Source organism: Erithacus rubecula (genome assembly GCF_903797595.1).
Source record: "Erithacus rubecula genome assembly, chromosome: 10".
NCBI lineage: Eukaryota > Metazoa > Chordata > Aves > Passeriformes > Muscicapidae > Erithacus > Erithacus rubecula.
Genome location: NC_136662.1, coordinates 9048930 through 9073593, shown reverse-complemented (window position 1 = coordinate 9073593; position 24664 = coordinate 9048930). Strand labels below are relative to the sequence as shown.

At 34.7% G+C, this 24664-nt stretch overlaps 1 protein-coding gene across 1 annotated transcript in view; it reads right to left on the bottom strand.

Moving 5' to 3' along the window:
- Positions 1-108: 108 nt before the first annotated feature.
- The window catches only part of CDC14A (cell division cycle 14A), a 47200-nt gene continuing 22644 nt past the window's right edge, over positions 109-24664 (bottom strand). The window contains 12 exon segments of the mRNA XM_079313733.1: positions 109-286; positions 8033-8351; positions 9275-9403; positions 10408-10455; positions 11027-11139; positions 11793-11949; positions 14471-14609; positions 16451-16681; positions 18268-18355; positions 21400-21447; positions 21449-21463; positions 23570-23636. Coding sequence (XP_079169859.1) covers positions 257-286; positions 8033-8351; positions 9275-9403; positions 10408-10455; positions 11027-11139; positions 11793-11949; positions 14471-14609; positions 16451-16681; positions 18268-18355; positions 21400-21447; positions 21449-21463; positions 23570-23636 — 1384 coding nt within the window. The 3' untranslated portion in view covers positions 109-256.

Below are 24664 nucleotides of genomic sequence, written 5' to 3'. Positions count from 1 at the left end.
TGTCTCAACATAAAAAATGTAAATTTGTATATAATATGGAGTAGTAATTTCCATAAATTCAACTTCAGTGCATCTGCAGTAGTCATTAACAATGAATTTCTGCCTGTTAAGAAGTTTCCTCTTGGTGTTAAGGTTTTAAATCATCCTGTATTGAAGGTTCCTCCTTTTAATGAGCAGCTTCTTGTCTTCAGTTTCTTTCCATCACGAAGGACATTCATTTGAAGAGCCCAGCAGGTTTCACCAAAGCAGCAAGGCTTTAGTACTGAACATACTCAGATTGAAGGGACTGTGCAGAGAAGAAAAACTGATTAAAACTCACTGGAGAGGTTTTATTTATATATAACATGTATTTCTGATTTAAAGAGTAGAGGAAGGACAGAGAGGAGAAACAAACAGAGTTGGAGGGGGACCTGAATCTTTACCTAAAGAGTAAAACAGAAGAAATTAAAATCTGAGTAAAGTCCATCAACTTTCCTGCATCTACACTTACTATTCCAAACCAGTTTCTTGAGCTTTAAAAAAAAAGGGTTATAAATCCTTTAAAATATCACTCCTACTGTAACTGAATTGTTTCCACTATTCTGAATGAGCATCCAACTGCTACTGTAAAAGTCAGCTTACTGTAGATGTTGATTCAGATAATGACACAGGAAATACACGATGTAGCTCATTATTGAGGAAAAAAGCTACATCAGTAATTACACAGATGGATACATTTATGTATGTTACCAAAATCAGATGAAAATTAAGCACTGTGAATGGTTCATCTGGATTAGTATCAACTCAGTATAATTAAGAGAAGAATCATAACCCGCTCTACTGTATTTATTTACATTTCTGTTTTTACTGAAGTCTAAAGTCTTATTAAAAACTGATTAATCAGCCTAGACAGTATCCAATCACATTACTAGCTCCTATACAGATGTGTTTAAGAAATCATTCTGATGAATGTGTCTTGTTCAGTGGTGAGCTGTCCCACATTAGTATGGCTATAAATAAACAGTAAATAAAACCTCCAAAAGTATTTTTAAACTGCACCAATTCTTCAGAATTAGAGAGAACTACTGCAGACCAACATGACTTCTAAGACACACTGGACCCTCAGTCTTCTCTTCCATTTTCCTACAATTCCTACCTAGTCATTACAGAAAATGCTCTTTGGCACCCATAGTAAAACCTGTTAGTAGAAGTGCATAGTAAGTTTATCTATGTCTTTATAGCTCTAACTAATATCACACAACGATTTTCCCCTCTATATTTTCAGTCTCAGTGTATATTTTCAAAGTTGTCTTTTAAATACATTTTCACATCTTGAAGATTTGAGACCATCTGGATGTTTTTTCCTAGGTAGAAAAAGTGATGCCAGCATATAGATTTGTATACCACTGACTGAAAAGTGTCTGGTTTTAGTAAGAACATGGCAGAAGGAATAACCTTTCATTAATGAGGATTTGAAACTTCTCTCTCAATGATCCTCAAAGGCTTCTCATTTTCAAAAGTGTGTTTTAACACTGGAAGGATGGTTACACTTAATTAGTGCAGTATTTGAAATGGAGCCATCAAAACTGAATCCCAAGTAAAGCTGATTAATAAACATTTTTAAACAGGCATAAAATGTAGTTATATACTCTGAAATGTTATACAGCAATAGACTACTTCAAGCTTGGATAGATGAAAGATGACCAGAAATCACTGCACACTCTTAAAACCAGCAAGTGTTAGTTACAAAGAACTGAGAACACCAGCCCTTCACTCAGCAGACAGCAGTAACCAGGAATTCTACATCACGATTTCAATAAAAAAAGCCAACCATAAATTGAAGATTCTGAAGTTTAAACTGTAATTCTAAAAATTTTTAGGAATCTAATCTACAAAAATATGAAAAAAAATCAGGAAAACATATGAAAAACCCCCAAATATCCAGTGGCATGGATTATTTGGAAACAGGATAGCATGTTTTGGCAATTTTTGTTACAGATGGGTAGGAAGAGTTTATTTGCTTTCAAATGGAGAAATATATTTTTCAGTGTGTTCTTATCCTCATCATAACTCTACTTCACATCCCTATGATTTCTTCCTAATGTCTCAGTTTTTTTCTAAATACAGGCAAGTAATTAAACCAAAACAGCATTTTTTTCAGATTAATCTATGTGACTTCACATAAATTTTCTATCACATGGTGATAGCTGAAACAACTGAGCTATTGTAAAGTATACAGATTTACATTTGAGGGTAAAAGTTTAAATATAGCAGGAGAGGCTTGTTTTGATTTTTTTTGTGTTTCCAGAGAAATAATTTGTGCTTTTCAATCTCTTCACATGTCTGAAGAGATTGACTGCAAAGTTTCAAAGCCTGTAATTGTGGGTTTTTTCATTTTTTCTTTTCAATCTTTTGAAGAGCCTTCTATTTTAAAATTTACATTTGCCATGACTAAACGTATGGCCTATGTTTCTGAAACTTTATTATAAACAAAAAACTCCAATCCATTTTACAAGTAATTTTCTGAATTTAACAAAATATTATTTAAAACAGAGTTAAAAATAGAAGGAAAAAAAAAAGTAAATTCACTGCTGAATTGCAAAAATGAGAGTATAAATCAGTTAATGGAGAAGAAATCTCAATGTGTATTCCTACAGTGGTCCCATTCTGTGTCAAGCTTGCCATTTTATACCCAAGTAATAGATGTTTAAACAAAGAACTAAGAATTAAATAGTTTCACTACAGTTAAGGATATTTAATGAAGTTTATGCTGAAACAACTGCTTAGATGGCTTTCATTTTTCTGCTTCAAGAGGAGGGTTAGAAAACCTCCTGGAAGAGAAAACAAGCACCAAATCCACTGAGGCAGTAGAACTGTATTTGCAGACATGTGACTGCAGGACCAAGTCAGTCTGATTTTGCATTGTGTTTTAGGTCTATTTGTTAGGATTTGAACATGCCCTTTCCTCAGCTAATTGCAAAAATGTAACTTAAGTTTTTTGAATTGTGCATCGAGTCTCCCAAAACACTGCTGCAATGGGAGTGCTGCTGCAGGCAAGAACTACTGTGAATACACAAGAGCCACTAAACTAACTCAGGATGCATTAGAGAATATGCACACACACAAAGTGATCCCATGGGTCTGCTGAATTTACACATCAGCAAGACACACTAGTGTTTGGTTTTTGCAAAGCCTGTCCTATCTACATTAATGGTAAGCTCTTATTAAAAAAAAACATGCTACAGGTAGAGATGAGGTATATAAATTTTAAAACACTGCCAACACTTCTCAATTTTTTGGCAATGTTTCCATCTTGCCAGTTTCCATGACAGCTATAGAAGCAAAAGGTGACTCATCTTAAGACTACCCAGTTACATATTCTCCAATAAAAATACATCTTAAAGAATGATATTTGGATTTAGAACTATTGTAAGAACAAAGCAAAAATCTTATAGCAGTACCTTAAGTGTGATTATAGTTGAAGAGAGTAATTCTGCAAATTGTTATTGTGAGATACTGTTTAATCAAAACATACACTTTGTAAAATAAAATATTTATTCTATTTCACTGTAACAGTAAGTTTTCTTTTCTTTGAAAATCAAGCTTCTAGCTCATCAGCATAAACATGATAAAGTGGATTATAAGTTTGAACTGATGAAGGACAAAAATCATTAGAGAAAAATACTTGTCTGACAACAACAGTTATAGTCAGGATTATTTTTTATTCTTCCTTTTTGTTAAGTGGAATGTGGAACAGCAGTATTAATGCTTTTTCATTACAAAACACTGGAAAAAACCCACCAGTGAATAACTTTCTCTTCCATACTGCAGGAAAAACTCACTAATGAGTTTGGTGAACATGGAGTAGAACTGAACAATTGCTGTCCTAGCCATCTCAAAATGCTCCTGAACCACTCATGTTAACAAAGATAGACAAGTAAGAGTGATGAGATGATTTTCTAAAATAAAAGTACTGCATGGTAACAGCTGGTTAGCTTGATATCTAACTCAGGGAAGGAAGATTTTGGAAATTAAGAAAAAGGGAATTAGTCAATATCATTCAAGAGTCCTTTGATGAGCTAAGTGAATAAACAAAGCACCAGGACATGTAATAGACTTCTGTCAGGTACATCACTTGATGTGCTCCAATTAGAAAGAACACAAACACTGCAACAAGCCTAGGCTGGGCTGTCACGACTTTCAAGTAATTTCAGCATCTAAAGCAGTGAAGTGGAAATGATTAAACAGAATTCTGTTTCTAAAATAATTCTGCCAGAACTGGTAGCTTGATACTATTCCATATTTTGCTGATGAGCTTCAGACCACTGATAAGAGCCACCAAAAGCAAAACAGCTGCATGTCCTGACATGCCTGGGCTGAAGTGGTCAGGAAAAAACAATCTTCCTTGGTGGGTTAATTGGTCCTAGAAGAAGAGAGGAGGGGAGGGAGAAAAAAACCCAAACCAACAAACCAAATAAAAAGAAGAGATTATGCTTTTCCACCGAGTTCCACATGGAAAAAAAATATCACAAACCAAAAATCAGTCCCTCAAGGAATGCAGGACATGGAACTTAAATAGAAGAAACAGAAGTCACTATCAATGGCAAGAACTCTTTTTTTTTTTCCTTCCCTCTCAGCTCTCAGTGCATTGCAGTAAAAGAAAATAAAAGAAGCTATATATTTATAAGCAGGCTAGCACTGAGTAGCAGCTTTCTGAAATAGAAAAAAATTTAAAAATTAAAGAATTTTAACACTTTCCAGAAGGAGTTTTGAGCTAACTTAGTTTATCAAAAGAAAAATCAACTTGAAATAAGCAGCACGAGATATCTCCATAATAAGAAAATTAGATAACAAAGGGCTGTAACACTGAAATAATAAAGACATAGAGAAAGTTTCAGGTTAAAAATGAAATAGTTTTACTCTGGTCAATCAGTGGGACCAGTCATTAAAAAAAATTACTCTGTCCTCAAAATAAGCCATCTGTATTTGCCAGTGAGCTGCTCACTACCAGACAGAAAGCATTCAGAGATTAAATGATTGAAAAACCCACTCTTGTCTTAAACCTCAGGACATCACAGCAACTGCACTCAGTCAATTGTGCATAAAATGGGTAGCAATTTAGTGCACTCCTCTGTGACTGGGAAATATGCACAAGGCTTCAGAGTACATTTAGAAGCAAATGCATTAATCAGAACATATCTGAAAATCATTTCAAACAGGAACACTTTTCAGCCATTATTATATTGAAAGAATATTATTTTACAGGTAAATCAGAATCTTGCACTTTTCTATGTAGACTTTACACGACTTTACTAAGAAATGCTGCTTCTCACATCACAGCATACAATATATAAAATAGAGTATTTTTAGCTCACCTCACTCTTCAGAGAAGACTGGAGATAGAATCTTGTTTAAAGATCTTGCTGCATCTGACTGTGTATAACCTCTACTCAAGAGCAAGCAACATCAAGCCAAGACTTATTCAAAGGTTATATCCTTTATATCCCTTATATCCTTCCACACATTATTAAATCATTAAGACAGGTTGGAAGAAAATTAAAGACTTATTCTTAAAACAGAAGAATTGTGCATTTTAAAAAGGTTTTTTTCTTCAAAAATGTTTTCAATTCAACCTAAAACTTTACACTATGCCTAAGATATTTCATTTAAATAAATGTTTTAAGTAACTTAATAGTTCTACTGCAAAGAGACAACAATTAATTTCCTTTGTAAATTCTGGCCTATTGTGAATGATGTCAGCTTATTTTCATGACTAAGTCATATTACAGTCACAAGGAATTTCTTCCCCTTGGGATGCTGCATGTAAGTTTACATGAAAATACTTTATGCACAACATGTAGCTGTAAGTAAAATATGGAAAAAGCTCCTCTATAAATGCTTCTGGTAGCATATAATTTACAAAAGAAACAACTGCAAGGAATGAGAATAGGCTGACTCTCCAAAGAATTATTGTTCAATACATTAAATATTAGACAGTACCAGAAGTGAGACATTAAAAAAAATATCAAATCAGCCAATTTACCACTTATTATTCAGATGAGTGATTGCTCTGACCCACTGGTATATTGACTTTTAGTTCCAGGATACTCAACAGGACCGGAGAACTGATCTCCTGAGGACTGAATTTCCATAAGCATGTTGGATTAAAGACTGGGAACACCTAAGAAGGATGACTTTCCAGAACAATCAGAATCCATGAACAAATGAAAGGTTCATTAATGTATCTCAAACAAACATTCCTGGCTTGATATACAGCTTTTCATCTGTCTCCTCATCTCTGTGTCTGAAGAAACTAAATCGAGTTAGTTAAACAAGAACAGTCCTCTTGTTCTAGAGCTTGTTTTAGCATACAAAAACTTCTCACTTGAAAAATCATCTCAATTATATATAGTTTATTACTATCCCATGTAGTAGGGAAAAATACAGTTAAAGAGGTGAAGATGTGTCATTCAAGAACTCTCTTGCAAACAAGTTACTGCTACTGTTTAAAGTAAACTCAATTTTAGACTCAATGCAGAACAGTGATTCTAAGATCAAGGAATATCAGCATTTCTTTCCAGATAAACTGTAGTGGATAAGAAGCTAGATGTTTTTTTAAACAAGGAGTCTGAAAGCATCAAATATTCTGAAGAGCTGCCTTAGGTCAAGCAGATTCTACCACAGCAGGAAGAACACACTGAGTTGGAGAATACAGAATCACATTCCCTCAACTAACTTCAATGTTCTCTTTATACAGATTAGGCTTCAGTCACACATGCAATTTAATTCCATAATAGAACAAAAGATATTTTATTTCCTACTATTATCTGTCCTCAGAAATAGAATTCATACTCCCAAGCTACAAAGATGTGGCTTCTGAAGTGAGTGAAGATGTGACTCTGAGTGAGCTGTTAACAAGAGGGTGGGTCATCCACTTCTGCAGGAAGAAGGGAACACAGCCTATGAATGACCTTTTGCAGGACATCCCACTTACAAGCAATGTATGTTACTAGCTGTTTTAAGACAGACTCACCACACTCAAAACCACTAGCAGGTCTAACACCAGAACTTTCTTTATACTGAACCAATTTATCAGTGGTTAAGGAAATAGAAGAGTGATGTGCAATACTCTGAAGTTAATTTTATACAAAGCCAATTTTATTTCCACCCAGTAAAAATAATAAAAATCCTAAGTGTCAGAACTAGTCAAAAGAGGCTGACAGGCTCCCTTAATCATAGGCAAAATATATTTAAAAGTGTACTATTTTTTATAATTAGTAGGCTATCAAATCCTTGGAAACCAGATATTTTAAATTGGTTTTAGATTTATAGTACTGGATACAATTACTTTTTCCCTAGAATAAATGATGCTATTTCTGATTTCATAACTGAAGTTTCTCTAGCCTCTCTTCTCTGCATTTTGTATAGAAACACTTCCAAATTGCATTAGTTTATCTGTACATCCTCTTTATACAGACTGTTTTACACAGAAAAAGAGCACAAAATAAGCCCAAGGCAGCAATGTTGTTGAGGAATGAAAACTGCAATATGAGACCATCAGGAATATTTTGCTTCTAATACCTTCCACACTTGCTATTAGAAAAGGAGTAGGTTTCAAGTCAAGAGCACTAATTGTTCAAATAAGCCCTATCTTTAAGGATGTCCTGTTTACTATGATACATAGAAAAGCTTCTTAAAATCTGTTACTGCATGAAGATGAAGACACATAATTAACTTACAGACTGCATTACAGATAATTTGAAATAAAATCTAAAGGGTAAGAAGGTCCATTAAAAAGGTTATCAGGGAAGACTGTAAAGATCAGGTGTGATTTATTTTCATGAAGCTTCCATATAACAGATGCTTAGAAGAGATGGAAACAAAAGCAGCTGAAATGACAGGTAACAGACAAAGGTGCTGTTCAGGAACATTAGAGGAAGTTGGAGAATTATGCTGAGTTATGATTTTTTTTTTTGCTACAGTTTTGCTCACAGAAGCAAGAAAGAAAAGCATCAGTGAGCAGCCTGAAAGTGCTGTTGTGACTGTGACTTACAGGAATGGACTCTGGTACCGTGCTGGAGGAGCTGTAAGGCCCATAAAGGAAGGCTGGTGCATACTCATCTGTCACGGCGCTGTGAAAATTGCTTTGGCTGCTCAGGTTGTTGCCACTACTGCTGTTTCTGTTGTATAAGTTGTTGTTCAGTTCATGGTTTTTTCTGTGTGGCAGCTGCAAGCTGCCATTCAGGTGACTGGAGATATGGCTTACAGAAAAACCTGTCCTAGAGAACGATGATGTCATTTTGCTCTCATCATCATCTGAAGCAGCATACAGGTTGCCTAGAGAACTGGCTAGTCTGGAGTTTATGGAAATGCTGAATGGAAAACACATGCAGGGAAAAAAAATATTCACAAGGTATGTAGAGATATATACAAAAATGTAACAGACAATTCAGAACACATTAGGTGAATAACACAGACCATTCTGAAATAATTGTGTTTGCACACAGGTTCATTTTCTAGCTCCTAAGGAATGAAAAACAATTCTTTGTAAGGACTTTCCAAGTTTTGCTTATTCAAGCACTATGGCATGACCAGCTTTCACCTCTGTCAAGCCATACACACATGCAGGACATGGTGTTGAAAGGTTTAGATAGTATATAATTTACACTGAAGCACTCTGTGTACATGGAATAGTTTAGGAACTCCTCCTCTGTTTCTTGCCATCAGTTTTGTGACACAAGCCTTCAAGTAACAAGTAGTAATATGAAAAATTTTGAGACTAGAAATAGGGTGTCCTGAAATACCTCAAGCTGGTTAATCTGTTCGGGCAAATATTTATGAACATAGTTATTAAAAATGCATCAGAGTGTCTAATATATATAATTACTTAGGACAATAGTAATAATGAAGCTAAATAGGAATAAATCAAGGACTCATAAAAAAATTAATTACCACTCAGTATTCTGAGAGGAATAGTATACAGACTAGTGGGAATACCTGCAAAACATCTATAAACTGAGATAAGTGAATGAAACCTTAACAAACCACTTGAGCAAGTATTGTTTCTGATGACACAATCTCAATAAAACTCTCAGACCAGTAGGATAGATTTTGGATTTTGCTTGTTTTTTATATCTGTAGGCAACTGAAGTTAGGCTAGTGGAACAGCAAATCACTGTAAGTAAATTTAAGTCTTATAGCCAAGAATAGCAAGCGCTTCATAAGCTGCAGATGTGCTGACAACCACTGCAGAATATTGTGAGCATCTGAACCAAAATGAGAAGAAGAAAAAAACCTTTTAAGGTTAGAGCCTGAGGACGTGGAAAGTCTGCTTATTCTTTCTGCAGATGGTGAAGTAACTGCCATCACTCTGGAGGCCTTCAGAGGAGAAATGGATCCTTCTGTGCTACCTGAAGTATTCAGTCTAAAAAGAGCACAGAGTTCCAGTGAGAAGCAAGATTTTGTAATTAAAAGATACATCTCCAACACATACAGTCTTTTTGTGCATAGACTGGTATTTTAAAAAGTGTGAATTCTCAATTCTGAGAGCTCAACAGCAAAAACTCCAGTTTACCTGCTTAAACATATTCTCTAAAAAAACCTTCCAGATACCCACCCAAGTATTTCCCCTGCTGCACTTTATTTAAAAGTTACAAGCTAATTTTCACCTTGATAATTTATGAAGGACAAGGTCCATTTCTTATAGATTTATTGTAAGTTTTATCATAAGTTTTAGAACTCTGAGTAAGGACTAAGAGTACTTTTTGAGCTTATAGAGCAATGCATGAGTAGAAAAATTCAAAACCATAGTTTTCATGAGGTCAGCATCATTTCCAAATGAACAGTTACACAGGATATGCAGGTCTTTCTATGGTGGGATTCCTAATGACAGAATTCTTAATGTGCTGATAATGAGCTGTATGTATGTTAGACTTAATTCAAATTGTTACTATTATGGCTATCCACATCAATTAATTAAAGAAATTAATTTTCTCTAACCCTAGATGAAGGGATACAACAATTAGACCCTAAAGGATGAAAAAGCTTGGGTTCAGATCTCCAGCTACAAGCACAGAAGAAAAATTAGAGCAACTTGAACTACACACCAATAAAGTGTAAAATATTAATTTCCAATGCTAGCCATCTGGAGAAATCCAACTCAAAAATTCAGGTCACAAAACTGAAAAAAGGTGCTCTTTTTAGTATTAATGCTTGATAATGATAGAAATTTTGTCTTACATACTGTATTATTGATTCAATGGGGTAAGGCATGCAATTTGCAGGTGTTTAAATGGGTTTGTTACACACCTATGCTCATAAGTCTGAAATAGTGATCACATAAATTGATTAGCAATTATCAAAAACACTGAAAATTAAGACCCTAATCAAGTGATATATATTTAGAACTAGAGTTCTAAAAGTCAGTACCTGAAGGGCTGTGATATTGACCTGGTGTGCAGTTTCATGTCTTGCAGCCTAAAGAAACAAAAACAGCAATCTTTATGCAAGGATAAAAAACCATTCCCCTCTGCCAAATCACATCTGTCTGTCTCAGGCTGGCTTAAAACATAAAAACAAGAGTTAGAATTATTGACAAGCAATGTCCTAATTTACAGTTAAAGAACTAGTGTTACTTCAGGTTTAATTTCAAAGTTCACATTTTTACTGGTTCTGAAAAACCCTAAATTTCTGTAAGAAAACTAATTATAGAAAGACAACTAGTCTGACTTAGAATATTTTGTTCAAGTGGTAAGTTTTAAAACAGTAGATATAAATTAGAAAATTTTGAAGTACTTTTTACATTATCTTTTACTTCTACACAGTAAGAAGGTATCCCTACACAGGGAGACAGAGGGCAACAAAGGAGAGAAGAAAAAGATTAACAAACCAAATCTGCAACTAATAGATACATATCTGGAAAAGTTTCCACCACAGAAGGTGGCACAGGTAGTACCACTGCCTTAAACAAGATCATGTACTTGTCCCAGAGACCTGATAGCATGGACTGAATTTAAAACTGCACATTACCTCAGACTGGTATAATTACCTTAGAGCTCCAGCTGTAGCAGAACAAGGCTGTCTCCGAGTTTTTAAGGCATTCAGCTTATCTCCCTGTGTCATCTCATTCTGAGCTTCCACATCTTTGTCTTCAGAATCATTCTGGGAAACAAAAATATACAAGCAAGGGAATCTATCAAATTCTAGGAAAGTTAGTTGCAAAGCTCTGAGCATCTCCTTGCTGAAGATCAGAATCCAGAAGGCTGACCTACTGTCTCCTGCAGACATGGCACTGCTCTTTGTATAGCATTGGTACATTAAATGTGCCTCTGCACAAACACACTCACATTGGGTTTTTGCACAATGTGACCTCAAAGTCAGTTCATGATGCTCAAGCCTAATGCCAGCATTTATTTACTTCAAGGATGTCTGTTGGACATTTATACACTTCTGCATTATTACAGTTAAAAACTTGGAATAAGCAGATTTTTTGTTTCCAGGAGTAAAGCTGACCTTTTGCTTTCCTTCATTCTCAAGAAAAAAGCTGAAAATCCCAAGAGAATGACTTGAAATAATGCAAATCTTTTGAAACTTGAAAAAGCTGTACCAGTTTTAAATATTACTTGATCATTTTATTTTTGAAGTGAAGATTTGTTCTAATTATGACCTATAAAATAATCTGGGGGGGGGGGGGGGATTCAAATCAATCTAATACTAATACAAGCCTAAAAACCCCAAAAATCTAGAAGTTATCTATAGGTAGTTATTAAAAGCTTAGCTTCAATCTGTTTGAAATCTTTTCTAAGAAAACTTACCTCCTTGTATTGATCCAAGTCTTGTGCTTTATTCAAAGTGTCACTGATGGAAATGTCATTCAAGCCACAAAGAACTCTGTTGAAGTTTCCATCCAGTCCTCGCTGTTTCTGCTTTGATCTGATGAGATCTCCCTCCAGCCATAACATTGTTTGCTTCCTTCAGGATACAAAACCAAAGCCATTCAGATCAACACATTTGCATACATATAAAAAAACATAGGAAAACATGCCACGCTTACAGACTGCCAACATTTGAATCTTCTGTACATCTTTATCTGAAAAAAAGTTTACATGTCTATCACAAAAAAAATTTATAACCTCAATACTTCAAAACAACAATCCAGAATCACCAAATAAGTCTGTAATCATTACAGTACTAAAACTTCATTTCATCAAATCCTTCTGGGGTAAGAGGCTAATTAAACAGGAATTTGCAGTCATATTTTAAAGGCTTTTAAAACACAACTTAATAATATAAAATAGTGCTTTAATATACATCATGTGTAATTGATGGTAATTGATGATACAGAACTCTGCAACTCACTAGTGTGAGTTTTCTGGATACAGATATTGTGTAGTGAAACTACAGCTGGGCAGTGCAAGAGGATGTAGTCACGTAAAATTCACCAGGAGTCTAATATGGAAGTTCAGAAACTGAAAGAACATATCCTTCACAGAGGTGGTAAAATAATAACAATTTCTTTGCTACAATGCACATGGGCAGAGCAAATTTTTTTGATGAGTCTGCATTACTCTTCTATCAGCAGTTTGCTGGGTAAGTATCACTGAGACACAATTACATACTATAGAAACAACATTCCATTCCTCCATTGAACAGAGAAGAAGAAAATGAGGAATTAAATAAGAATACATTTTTCACTGGAAACTTTTGTTTGTAAACAAAATATTATGGCAAGCCTTAAGAGCTAAGCTATTTTGCATAATAAATGTAAAAGATAAGCACTTCAGAAAAAATTCACTACATCCCTGGTAAAAATCATGAGAAGGCAGAACAAAGGGATAGAGGGGGAGAGGGAGTGCCACTTAGTCCATCTAACAGAAGGAGCCTAGAAAACATGCTTGAATTTAAATACTTTTGAAATCTTTCATGATTATTGCATATGCAGTAACAAACTGATCTGATACACGTTCAAGTGGAAGAGTTTCTATAAAAATCCCTAAACTAGTCAAACCTTCCTTATCAAACCTCAAGGAACCTAAGAAATTAGGCTTTGACATCTATGAAGCTTGGGAGATTGAAATTCCAAGATGTTACCTTTTTGTCAGATGCAACTTTGCAGCCTTGAGGGCAAGACATTTTATATTAGAAAGATGTAACTGACATTCTTTACCAACTCCAACTCCATTTTGACACCATGGGAGACATTGCTTGACTTCTGTCTGATTGTTGAAACAGATACCTACCACTCTTAGGAAAGTAGAAAATTCTTACTGAACAACACTACAGCTCCCAGCTGTGACAAATGCAGACAGATCTAAAGGATCTTTGCCTATCTATAAAATCAAGCCAAGTATTCCTTCAGTCAAACCAAGAAAAGACATGGGTCTTGTTTTCCCTATCTTGTAAGTAAACACCACTTACTGTTTACATTACCTACTACCTTTCTGGTAATTTTTCTCTATTGTGCAAGTCATTTTTAAGAATGTATCATCCAAGCATCAGCACTGACTGAAGAAGACTAATCTGGCTCCAGTGAACACCTGCAGTTTGTGAAAGTTTGTGATCTGCAGTGTTTTGAATAACAGCAAGCCACCTCTAAAATAGATGAGTGTCCATTTAGTTGCACTGGAAAATAAATAAAACCCCTCATTCATGCTCTATTTCTCTTGAATGACAGTAATACCTCTTTCTCTCCACTATCCTAAGATGCAAGGTCAGTGCATCTTTTACAGTATTTACACAGTATCTAGCTGAGCTGGTGAATTCTCTTTTTCCTACTTGTAGTAGATTTAAAGACATTCCTATAAAAGTGAAAAAGCCTCCAAGTAAATATCATCACACCATCAACTCAAATATATCAGCATAACCACTACAGTAGTAAATGCACAACACAGAAACCATTATGACATTAAACTTACTGTCTACATCACTATCATTCATTTCCAGTCAGGATGAGATGTGAAGCTGTATAAAAACCATGTATTTGTTTGGCTATAACTACTAGCTCCAAATGAGAAATGTTTAATACATCATGCTGAGGAATTTGATGAAGGTCATAAGCTTTCTACCACGTACTTATTTAATCTTCAGTTACAATAAAGAAAAACCATACAAATGATTCAATTTTAATATTAAAGTGCCACAGATGATATATAAAGCATTCAAAGTCTATTCTTTTGATGCTAATATTTAATAAATCCTATTTGCTGATTTCATCTTTTGTCTACACCTGTCCACTTTCATCTAACTCCTACATTTCCAGGACAGAAACATGCAGACTTGGGGCCCTGTGCCCCTTCAAAGGGACAAAATGCACAGAACTCCAGAGAAGCTGACTGCTTCTGAGTAACTCAAGATTTCAATCCCTTATTAACTAAGCTTAAGTCTACAGAACAGACAATAACTTACAAATGTCAGTAGACAAATTAGATCCTATAAATAGTGCAAAATGGATAGGGATGGAGAGGAGCAAGAAGGTATATATATGTATACATACTCTTCCAAGAAGTGTTGCTGGGGTCCTATAATGGAGCCTGGGCGACATATTCTGATCCAAGCAATGGCTTCAGCATGTGTGAACTTGTAGTGCTTCATTATGTAACAAGCAATCAGTGTTCCTGTTCTTCCCAGGCCAGCTGCAGAAATACAAATAACATATGAAGGGATGAGCATACCAGAATTATCAAATGAAAGTATGGGATGTAAGAAAAATTCCATGCAACGTTATTCACCATATTAGTATTTGAAGAAATAATTTCTGATTCAGTATCCTATTTATTACATAATTCAATTTCAATGCAGTAGATATAGACATAGATCTTTCATGTTTAAAAGAACATCTGCAACAGCAGTCACTCATGGCATTTGAAAAATTCTCCTCAAACTTTGTTTAAACAAAGGCCAATATTTTTTAAAAAGCCATGATCAAGTTGGACACCAACTTTATGTTTATAATACCAGTAAAAAACCATAATCAAAGCACCTTTGAGAGACCAACACAAGTACCTAAAATGCCACGGTGCAAATACATGTCACATCTCAACAGAGGGCAACTCAGTGGGTTCTTTCTTGAACCAGTTTTGTTATGAAACCAGCACATAAAACTATTTGCTGCTATCTGTATAAAGAGCAGAGACTGTTGACCAAAGTATAATTTTAGATATCAATAGCTTAAAATAATTTAACCCATTGCCTAACAAATCCCAAACTAATCCTCTTTTTAAGGGGACAACAGAGACACAGAAAAATTAGCTTTTAATATCAGTAAAAATCTCAAACTACGCAGTGAGAATTAACCTCTTTCTAGCTCTATGTCTCATCTACTAGTAAAGTGTTTCCCCATTTAAATCTTATTTCCCACAAAGACAGTACTTGCAATTTACAGTCTCACAGTAGCCTACTGTTGTTTATGCACCAATTGTCCAAATGGAAATTCTCCAAGCAGCCAGACATCTCTGCTGATGATTATATACACAACTACAAGCTCTTTACATTTAACCAATAACTAACTCTGACTTTTTTTTAAAGTGAAGATGATTTAGGCAGGATGAAGGTAGAACTTCACACATAGTGAGATTCCATAATTGTAGCTTGGAAGACAAGCTCTGAAGACTAATTTAAAAGGTGAAGTATTGATTTCAGTTCTTTCCTCCAACATTCTGTTAATGTACAAACTTTCCATTACAATCTTTTGCAAATTAACTGTTCTATCTCATCTGAGACAAGCAGTTTCTAGTGCAATAGCTGTGCTCAGAACACCTCTGCAATATATTTCTGCTTGAGTTAGGCCTGAGTTAACTATTCCTGTAACACTGTAGACAACCTGCTGACAAATAAACCTGTTTATTTTCAACATACATATTTATTGTTCATGGGAAAATTATGAATAGTATTATTCTTGTTTCTGATCAGCCAAGACATTAATCTCCACCATGTCCTTACACAACTCTAAACATAAATCAAGCTGAACCCTTAAAAGCCTTTGTTAATCTCTCTTGACTAAGCATGTTTTGTGCATTTTCTGGCTGGTTTGCTGAATTAGGCTGGTTTGAAATGCTAGCATCACAATAGCTCACATCAATTTGAATTGTGGAATTCATACTCCACAGAAAAATGTAGAACACTCAAAAAGCACAAAGAAAACCTTTAGTGTTTTGCATTTCCTAGCCAATTATCATAATGCTGTGAAAGCATAATGCAAAAAAAAAAACCAACCTGCATCAACTAAATCTCAAGTTTTCAAGTCATATTAAAAAAACCCCACAGAACAATGAAGAATAGATTGTCAGTTTCTGCTGTAACAGTGTAGGATGTAAGAGGAAAATAACAAATATTTGGCATATATTTAGTCAAGCACCACAAAGAATTATCACTCTAACAATCTGAAAGTGTTCTTAAATGTTACATTTCTGGAATAAACTCTATGGATTTATACTTATTTTGAATTTCAGCCTGAGAAATGAATAGATGCACATACCTTTACAATGGACAGCAATGGCACCATCAGCATTTTCACAGATGTTCAGGAACCTCTGGACTATATTGTCACTTGGTGTGCTGCCATCGATGAAGAACAGATCATAATGCTCAAAACCAGCATCAGTAAAGCGTTTTGCCTCATACATTTTTTTGTTTAGCCTTATAATTGATGTGACATTATGCTTCTTGAAATAGGGAAAGTAGGCTTCAGGTGCATGGAGAGGATAACCTATCAAAAAATATAATGCCATGATCATTTAATGTCCTAGGTTCATAAGTTCAAAATCTCACCAATCAAAAATGCTCCTGGAAACTTTTTCAATAATAAACATGCTAATACTAAAAATACTTTCATACTTTATTCAGAATAGACATGCTATGTAATATAAAAAATTTGTCCAAAAATGCTCACTAAGACCACTTTTATTATAAAAAGCATTAGAGGCAGAAAGTTCAACCAGAGTCTATTTGAAACACTGTACTGTCTCCCATTAAACCCCCATTCCTCTCTGCAAGGGGGATTTATACATAAAGCAGGGGACATATATGAATTCAGCATTTCAAAACAGCTGTTTATCTAGAGTCAAGCTGCTGACCAAGAATAAAAGCATGCTTGTAGAGGAAACACTGTTTCTAAGGAAAACAGATTGCTCATCTATATTATGGACAAGAGAAACAGTCAAAGGATAAACTGCAGTACCAAAAATACTCCTGTCCTACTGGGGAGTAACAGAGCTTGATTGCCTTGATTCTCAGAGACAAAAGGATCCTCTAGATGAAGATGGAGGGACAGGGAGGGAAGTCAAGGACCAACAACAAGTCAGCTGTTCAGGACAAGTAATACATGCATTAGTAAATGCAATTTGAGTCACAACATAATGAGAAAAAAGTACTTTTGTAATGTGTGCTTGCTATCACCTGGGACTGGATTTTAAGTGTGTTAATTTAATAATTTTCAGTTACGTATGTTATAAATAAAATGCAGGTTTTCCAAATTCCATTAAGCAATTTAAGTAAATTAAGAAAAAATTCTGCAAGGGCTGCAACAATGATTGGGGAAGAAACCCAAACCAACCAAAATACTTTCTTTCTATATTTTGTTTAAATTTTTAGTGGACACTACATTACTGGCAGATTTCAGTCAAACTTGAGATAGCAGAAGGGGATGGGCAGGGAAGGTAGATATTCAGAAAATATTCTCGCATAAACAACAGGACATGGCACAAATAATATGGTCAAAATAAAAAAAAAAAGTTGGTGTTAGCATTTAAATGTCTGATTTTCTTTTTAGTTGCACCAAATCTCTACTTTCCCTCTGTCAGTCAAGCAGTCAAGATTAATTTTTTTTTATTCCACTAGAATCACATTCCCTAGGCACTTCATATTATGCCATGTATCTACAGTAGGAAAGACAAGCTTCTTTTAAAAGTCTGTCCTGGTCTGTGACTCTGTTAAGAGACACAAAACTTTTAACACAGTCTTCTGTGTTTAATCAACTCACCTTTAATTCTGCACACTTACTGTATCAGGTGTCAGGTTCCAGGAGAATAGTATGCAACCTGAGCCTCTCAGGCTCTTCATCACAGGATGAAAAGTCACTGACTGTTAGAAGAACTGAAATTCTTCTAGCAAAGAAGAATTCCAAAACATTTTAAATTAAATTCTACAAGCCTATATAAAATGCTTATTGGATTACTATTTCTGAAGATTAAAACTGATCTATAACCCTCTTATCTTCCGCTCATGTGTGATGTGTGATGGTTTTATATGCTGGAGAAATAAGATTATAGCATAGCATTAAAACATACACCATACCATTTTCAAGTTTGCTTTTTGGGTGTGGTCCACTAAAAGCCAAAAATTTTCCTGGAATAATCCAGTTGAAGTCACCATTTTCCACTCGCTACAAAAATTACAGAAGAGAAAAACATTTTAATATCTGCATATACAAGGTTAAAAAAATACTCAAGATTTTATTTTACACTTCACTATGTTCTTGTTGCACTAAAACAAACACTTCAAATGTAATTAGGTAGATTAACTATATTGGACAGATTAACTATAAGCTGCTTCTCAGATCTATCTTGATAAACTGAAATGCAAACAAAATTTGCTTAAGTTTTCCAATAAAAGCAGAAAGATCCTTTATGTAAGATATTTCTCTTTGAGAGGGGTTCAGTGTTTCAGGACACCTATTAATAACACTGAAAAACACACTTCTATGTTTTAATCAAAAACTATGGAAAAGTGGCTCCTTGTGAAACACTAGCTAAAAAACCCAATTCACAGAAAACAAATTAAAAACCAATTAGCCTTCAAAACAATTACCCTTTCCCTGTAGAAACTGAAATTTACATATTGGCATAAGCTCTGATGAGCTAGTAATCACAGAAGAAAAGTAAATAAAGAAACTAGATTTAATAAACTTTCAAACTACGACATTTTGCCTGTCTTGCTCACTTTTAAGTGAAAACCTAAAAAGGCTCTTCAAATTCTGTCACTGCTGAAAATGAAAGCTTTTTTGGAAACAAGTAACATGAACTGTAGCTCTAAACTGCCTTCTTTTCTTTCTTTAATTGAAGACTGCTCATTCCTTGCTTGGCAATGCAGTTATTCTCAGCATGATTTTTAAGGACATGGCACTCGCTTCAGCTGCATTATGAAGCTTGTGGTTTTGGCTCTCAGCTCATCAGAACATCCTAATGAGTGAAAGGTTCTGATAATGGACATCACTGTAATCAATTCAGCAACTGTTTGCTCAGCTGAGCCCATTAGGCTTGTTCCCAATGTCCCTTCACAACAGAAATCCCTGGAAGTTACCCAGGTTGCATAAGGACTCGAGAACCAACCTCAGTGCCAAGCCATTGGTATCACAGACTGACATCCCAGCACTGCAGCACCCCTACTCTTTTTGGGGAAGAAGTACTGTTCGGTATGCTAAAAATGTTTTTGTATTTGTATCACTAGTTTTATTTGTGGTTAAAGTTCTTTATAGTTACAGGGGTTTTGGCAAATAATTTAAATTTTTATCAATAAGAACTACAGGCATGTCTGTATATATGTGTATATATATGCTCAGAACTACATGCAAAAATCATTATTACTAAAAAAAACCCCAATCAGTAATTTAGTTCCAGTCCAACAAAAGGGGAATTAGCTGCCTTGATAACATAGCAAGATGAAAGAACCATAAACATGAAATTAAATTTCCTTTTAGCCTACTCCATTTAAGTCGTATGCAACTTTTATCTACATAACCGCACATTTGAAGAACTAACATAGCAAAAACCTGTAACACTTAGAGTTTTTGAAATATAGCACAGGACATAACAAAACACAAAGCTGACCATGATGTGTGGAAAAAAAAAAGACATACCAAAAAATGGACAAAAATTTAAAGATGATTCCAAATTCTTGCTTCTTAAACTCAGCAAACAGCATACTATAAACATCATTCACATGTACGTACTTTTCACACTCTAAAATAATGTTAAGCCTTAAACAAGATAATGGGATAGCTTTAGTCAATTATTTTAAGCCTCTTTTTCAAGCAGAGTAATGCCTTCTATACATAAAGAATTCCCAACTACCATTTGTTTTTAGAACAAGGTTTTCTTTTTGTACATAGAGTAAGCAAAAAGCAGCAATCTCATATTTTAGATTTTAGTTCCTGTTTATTTAATTTTGGTAATTTTTTAACCTAATCATTATGAAACACTGCAGGATACAGAAATCCTTCTACAAATGCTTTTAAGTTCAGTGAAATAGGCAGATTCGTGTTACAGACTGCCTGCTGCAGACACATACATAGATGTGCTGTCAATTGAGTTTTTCCACTGTTTATTCCTCTTCTGACATCACTTTCTTGAACACTTATGGAAGATTTCAGTATGTACCTGAAATACATACAGCTATAGAAAATACTTTTAAAATTGAGATTTTCAAACTTCGTAACTTTATTTTTGTTACTTCAAAGTTTTCTGAAAATCACAATAGAGGGGAAGAATATAGGAAGAACAGTATCAGCAGAGCAACACAAGTTTAAGAAGAGTTAAATTTATAATCAAATATCTAGTACACCTTTAGTTTATATAACTTTTCTTTAAACAGTAAATTACAGGAATTTATAGGTGATTCAAAACCGATGTCCAATAAACTAAATGATTGTCACTGACTTCTGTTAAAATCCTTTCCCCTCCTTGGGGTGAGATGTGCTAGACAAAGACCATGCAACTCTTTTGGAGCAGACTGATGTACACCTTTTGTGCCTGAGATTTCCTCTGCACACAGCCCAGTCCACAGGTACAATATAGCACATTTTAAAACTTCTCTAAAGCAATGTAGCTTGAGATAACTTTCTACTATCAGAAGATAAAGGTGTGCATGTTACAAAGTCCTGGAAGCATCTAGAGCCAACCAGAGTATCTATACCTAGGTTGTAAGAAAGTTGGCAGAACAGTGAAATACATCTGTTAGCTTTCTAGGACTTCATTAGGGAAATATTTTGCATGCATTTCCTTTGCCACAATTCCACATAATGCATTCTCACTAAAAAACAAACTCAAAATCTGCTTAATCTATGTGCCCATACAAAATTTGTCATGTATTTGGGACTAACAGAAATGGAAGAAGGAGCTAACAAGTGCTGAAAGAAAACATTCTGTGGGTCAGCTGAGAGACCTTGAATTGTGTCCAGGGAGAAGGTTGGGAAAGCAGGAGAGAGGGCCCAGAAGACTGATTTATGATATGATGCACTGAAATTGCAAAGATAGTAATCCTGCATGTTCTTCACAATGAGCATATAGGTTTCCAGGTACATACCTTATATATGAACACTGGGTTTTACTCAATTTAAAATGTGTTCCAGTATGTTTGAAGTTGAGGGATACTGTATACTCTTATTTTAAGTAGCTCAAACACATTCAACGCATTATTAAATGTACAAACCTCATAGTGTTCATATTCATCCACATCAAATGTCTTAAAGTCAAAAAAATCCATGCTGCAAGGCCTAAAAGGCAACAAGGTGTCAGTTTACACTGAAATACAACACATAATCTTATTTTATAATACCTTTTTGAGCAAAACTAAATCCCTAAATGTTTGTGGTTGTGGCTTACTGAAGCTTTTACATTAAGACAACATTACATTTTGCACAGATCAACAACACAGACAACAAAAACTCCAACAATGTCACTGAAACATGTTAGGCTCAATATTTCCCCTCCAAAGACATGAGGATAGGACACAAGGTTGTTGCATATCACTTAAATTGTAACACTGATTCTCCACAACCCACCGTGTGGGCTTTTTTTCTGTAAGGCAGATGACAAGTTAAAAAGCAATTCCCTTTTTGTCATACACTCATTTAATGATTCCTATGCCAAATGCATTTTCATACAGTTGGACATAACAAAACATTGAACACTGAGAGTTTATTGATTTTCTGCACTTAGTATGATACTCTGGTTTTACCACCATAATACCTAGGCAAAATGGCATATACAGAATGCAGTGCCATGTATATTCTGTATTTTATTATTTCTTTTAATACACATTTCACAGGTACAATAAAGTCCACTAGACTATATTAGACAGTATTTATTACAGGACTGAAAGAGGTTTTTTGATTTGATTACTGCATTATTATTAATTATGCCACTTTTATACTAAAGATTTGTATTTAATAACCATAATGGAAGCAATTCTATGAATATAAAATTCATAGCCAATATTTATTCCAAATTGGTGGAAGACATTTGTGCAGCATATATTTATACTGAACCTATTGCATTTTGAGAAACATAGATATTGCACAAAGTTCTGGAATTAAGGTGTTATAAGAATACATCACAGATCTATTATTTAAAACCAATAATCATCAGACTGCCATTGTTTGTTACATACAGAGCATCTTTTTAGAACACATGAAAAATAGCTTTGTTATAGACAAGATAGGCTCAGTGACTGGACCTCCATGAAATCTAAGATACTGAGAGGTCTGTCTGAACAGTAAATTTTGAAAGATGTATTTCATTGAAGCATGGCTGGCTGGCTGCACTCCAGAACTTGCAGGCCCCCTGAATTACCTGTATATGACATACACAAATAAAAACACCAAATTTATCCAGGTAAACTAAGACTACTTTCTATTAAGGTATACATTTTCTGCCCAAAGTGCTTTTACCTCTGCAAGTGAGCTAGACAAAAATTCAGTAATAAACTTTAAGAGAACAAAGGAGAAAAAACTGATTCTCACCATCCTTTTGATGTATTAGCTGCAGATAAATTACAGTGACTGCACTGACTACTTCAGATCTTCAGGATCAGTAGAATGCCTCACAAATTACAGTCTTGCTGGTAACTGACAGCTCCTTTCCCACCCCCACATAACTAAAAATATTAAGCTTGATCTCTCTTTTTCCAATTTTTAAAAAACACTTGTTTTGCCATTTCTGAGAATTACAAGTGTCTATAAAGTATCTGTAGAGCAGTGCTCCTATAACCTGCTCCCTTCACCAAGAAGGGTGGGAAATGACAAACAAACTTTAAAGGTCCCCAATTAAGAACTGGTATAAAATTTTTAAAGAAAACAATACTGAAACTTAATAGCTCAGGACTACTTAAAGTGACACATCAAACCACTAGTAAGATACATTAGTTTTCATTGGTTTTCAGCAATTTTGAAAAGATGAGTGTCAAACACTGAACCAAGTATTTTGGGAAAAGCTGGGGTCAAGTACAAGCAAAAACTGTTCTGATTAAATCACAGTATAGCTTGGTATCTGTTTCACTTGACTTCATCAAGCTGTCATTCCCTCTCACCAATGGCTATAAATGATCTATTACCAGACTTTGCATTCAGCACCAGGCCTGGTGCATTTGCATGTTCCAATTCAGGAGGTAAAGTTCAAAAAGCTGTCAAAGGCCAGGCCAGGCAGGTTGAAGTGCAAACTTCCTCCACCACCAGTACTCAAACACACAGTAACTTAGGCTTCATCACTACTCATTCACAGTCTGCTCTGAAACCAGGTTTTATCATCTAATTTAACAATATTTTCTTTCATGTTTTAAAAAATCAATTTAAACCTGCTTTGTTAAGAAAAAAAGTTATTACCTTATTTACTCCCTGTAAACAGTCCAGGATTGTAAGATTGTATGTGCAGTTCCCAAACGAAGCATCCCTACAGATTTAATACAAATGAATTTAATATACACAAATTATTTTAAGAGCTAGGGGAAAGGCAGCACATAACAGAATACATTCAAGCTATTCAATCCCCTTGGAAAACTCTGAATTAAAGTTCAAAGACATCTTTTTAGAAGCTAGTTCAGGTTAAAGTACTCTCCCACCCAAGATGCAGCTCTGAGTAAATGCAGCTAGATATTGCAAGCTACTTTACATGCATGTTTTTCAGCAGGTAACTACATGCTGTTTTCCAAATTATTTATGCTATTCTGGAACAGGAAGGTTGGCATCCTCTCAGGATTGTGTGTAAATATAGCAGCAAATAAAGCATAGCTTGCTTTAACCATTATTCAAGTCTCAATTGAGTTACTAACAGAGGCAGGCAAATAAGACTACTATAGCTTGGAATTAATTTACAGGCTTTCATTTTGATGTCTGGTTATAGATATGATTAGAAGTTGTTCTGATGTAATTAACTTTAAAATTATTCAACATCAGTTCTATGACTATAAAAATTACAACCTGTCTGTGAATGATGAAGTGAGACTCTAAACCAAAACATACTCAAGTGGTGAAAAAAAACAAACAAAAAACACCCAACAAATGCATTGTGGAAAAATGAAAAAGCACTTTTTGAAATGTGCTTCAGACCACTGTGATTTTGACAAAACTCTGCCTGAGCAGATTATTTCCTTATCACTTATCCTTATTAAGGAAACCTCTAATAGCTTTTTTTCTTAGCTGCCTCAGACAGTCCTAAGAACTGCAATTTATCAGAATAGCAACATTATAGGTTCAAACATATTTAACCCATAATTGATTCAAAACTTCAATCTTTTATTGAAAAGTCTCCTTTTTTGATGAAATTTGCTGTAATATGAAGTTTGTGATATGCTCCTTCAATCTCAAGTACTTTAAGGGTAGAAAATTCTTCCTTATTCTTTAAGAGCAGAATAAGTTTAGCTGCTTTGAGCAGGCAGTGCTCATAGAAAATGTTTGAAAGAAAATGAAAAGCTGCAATTT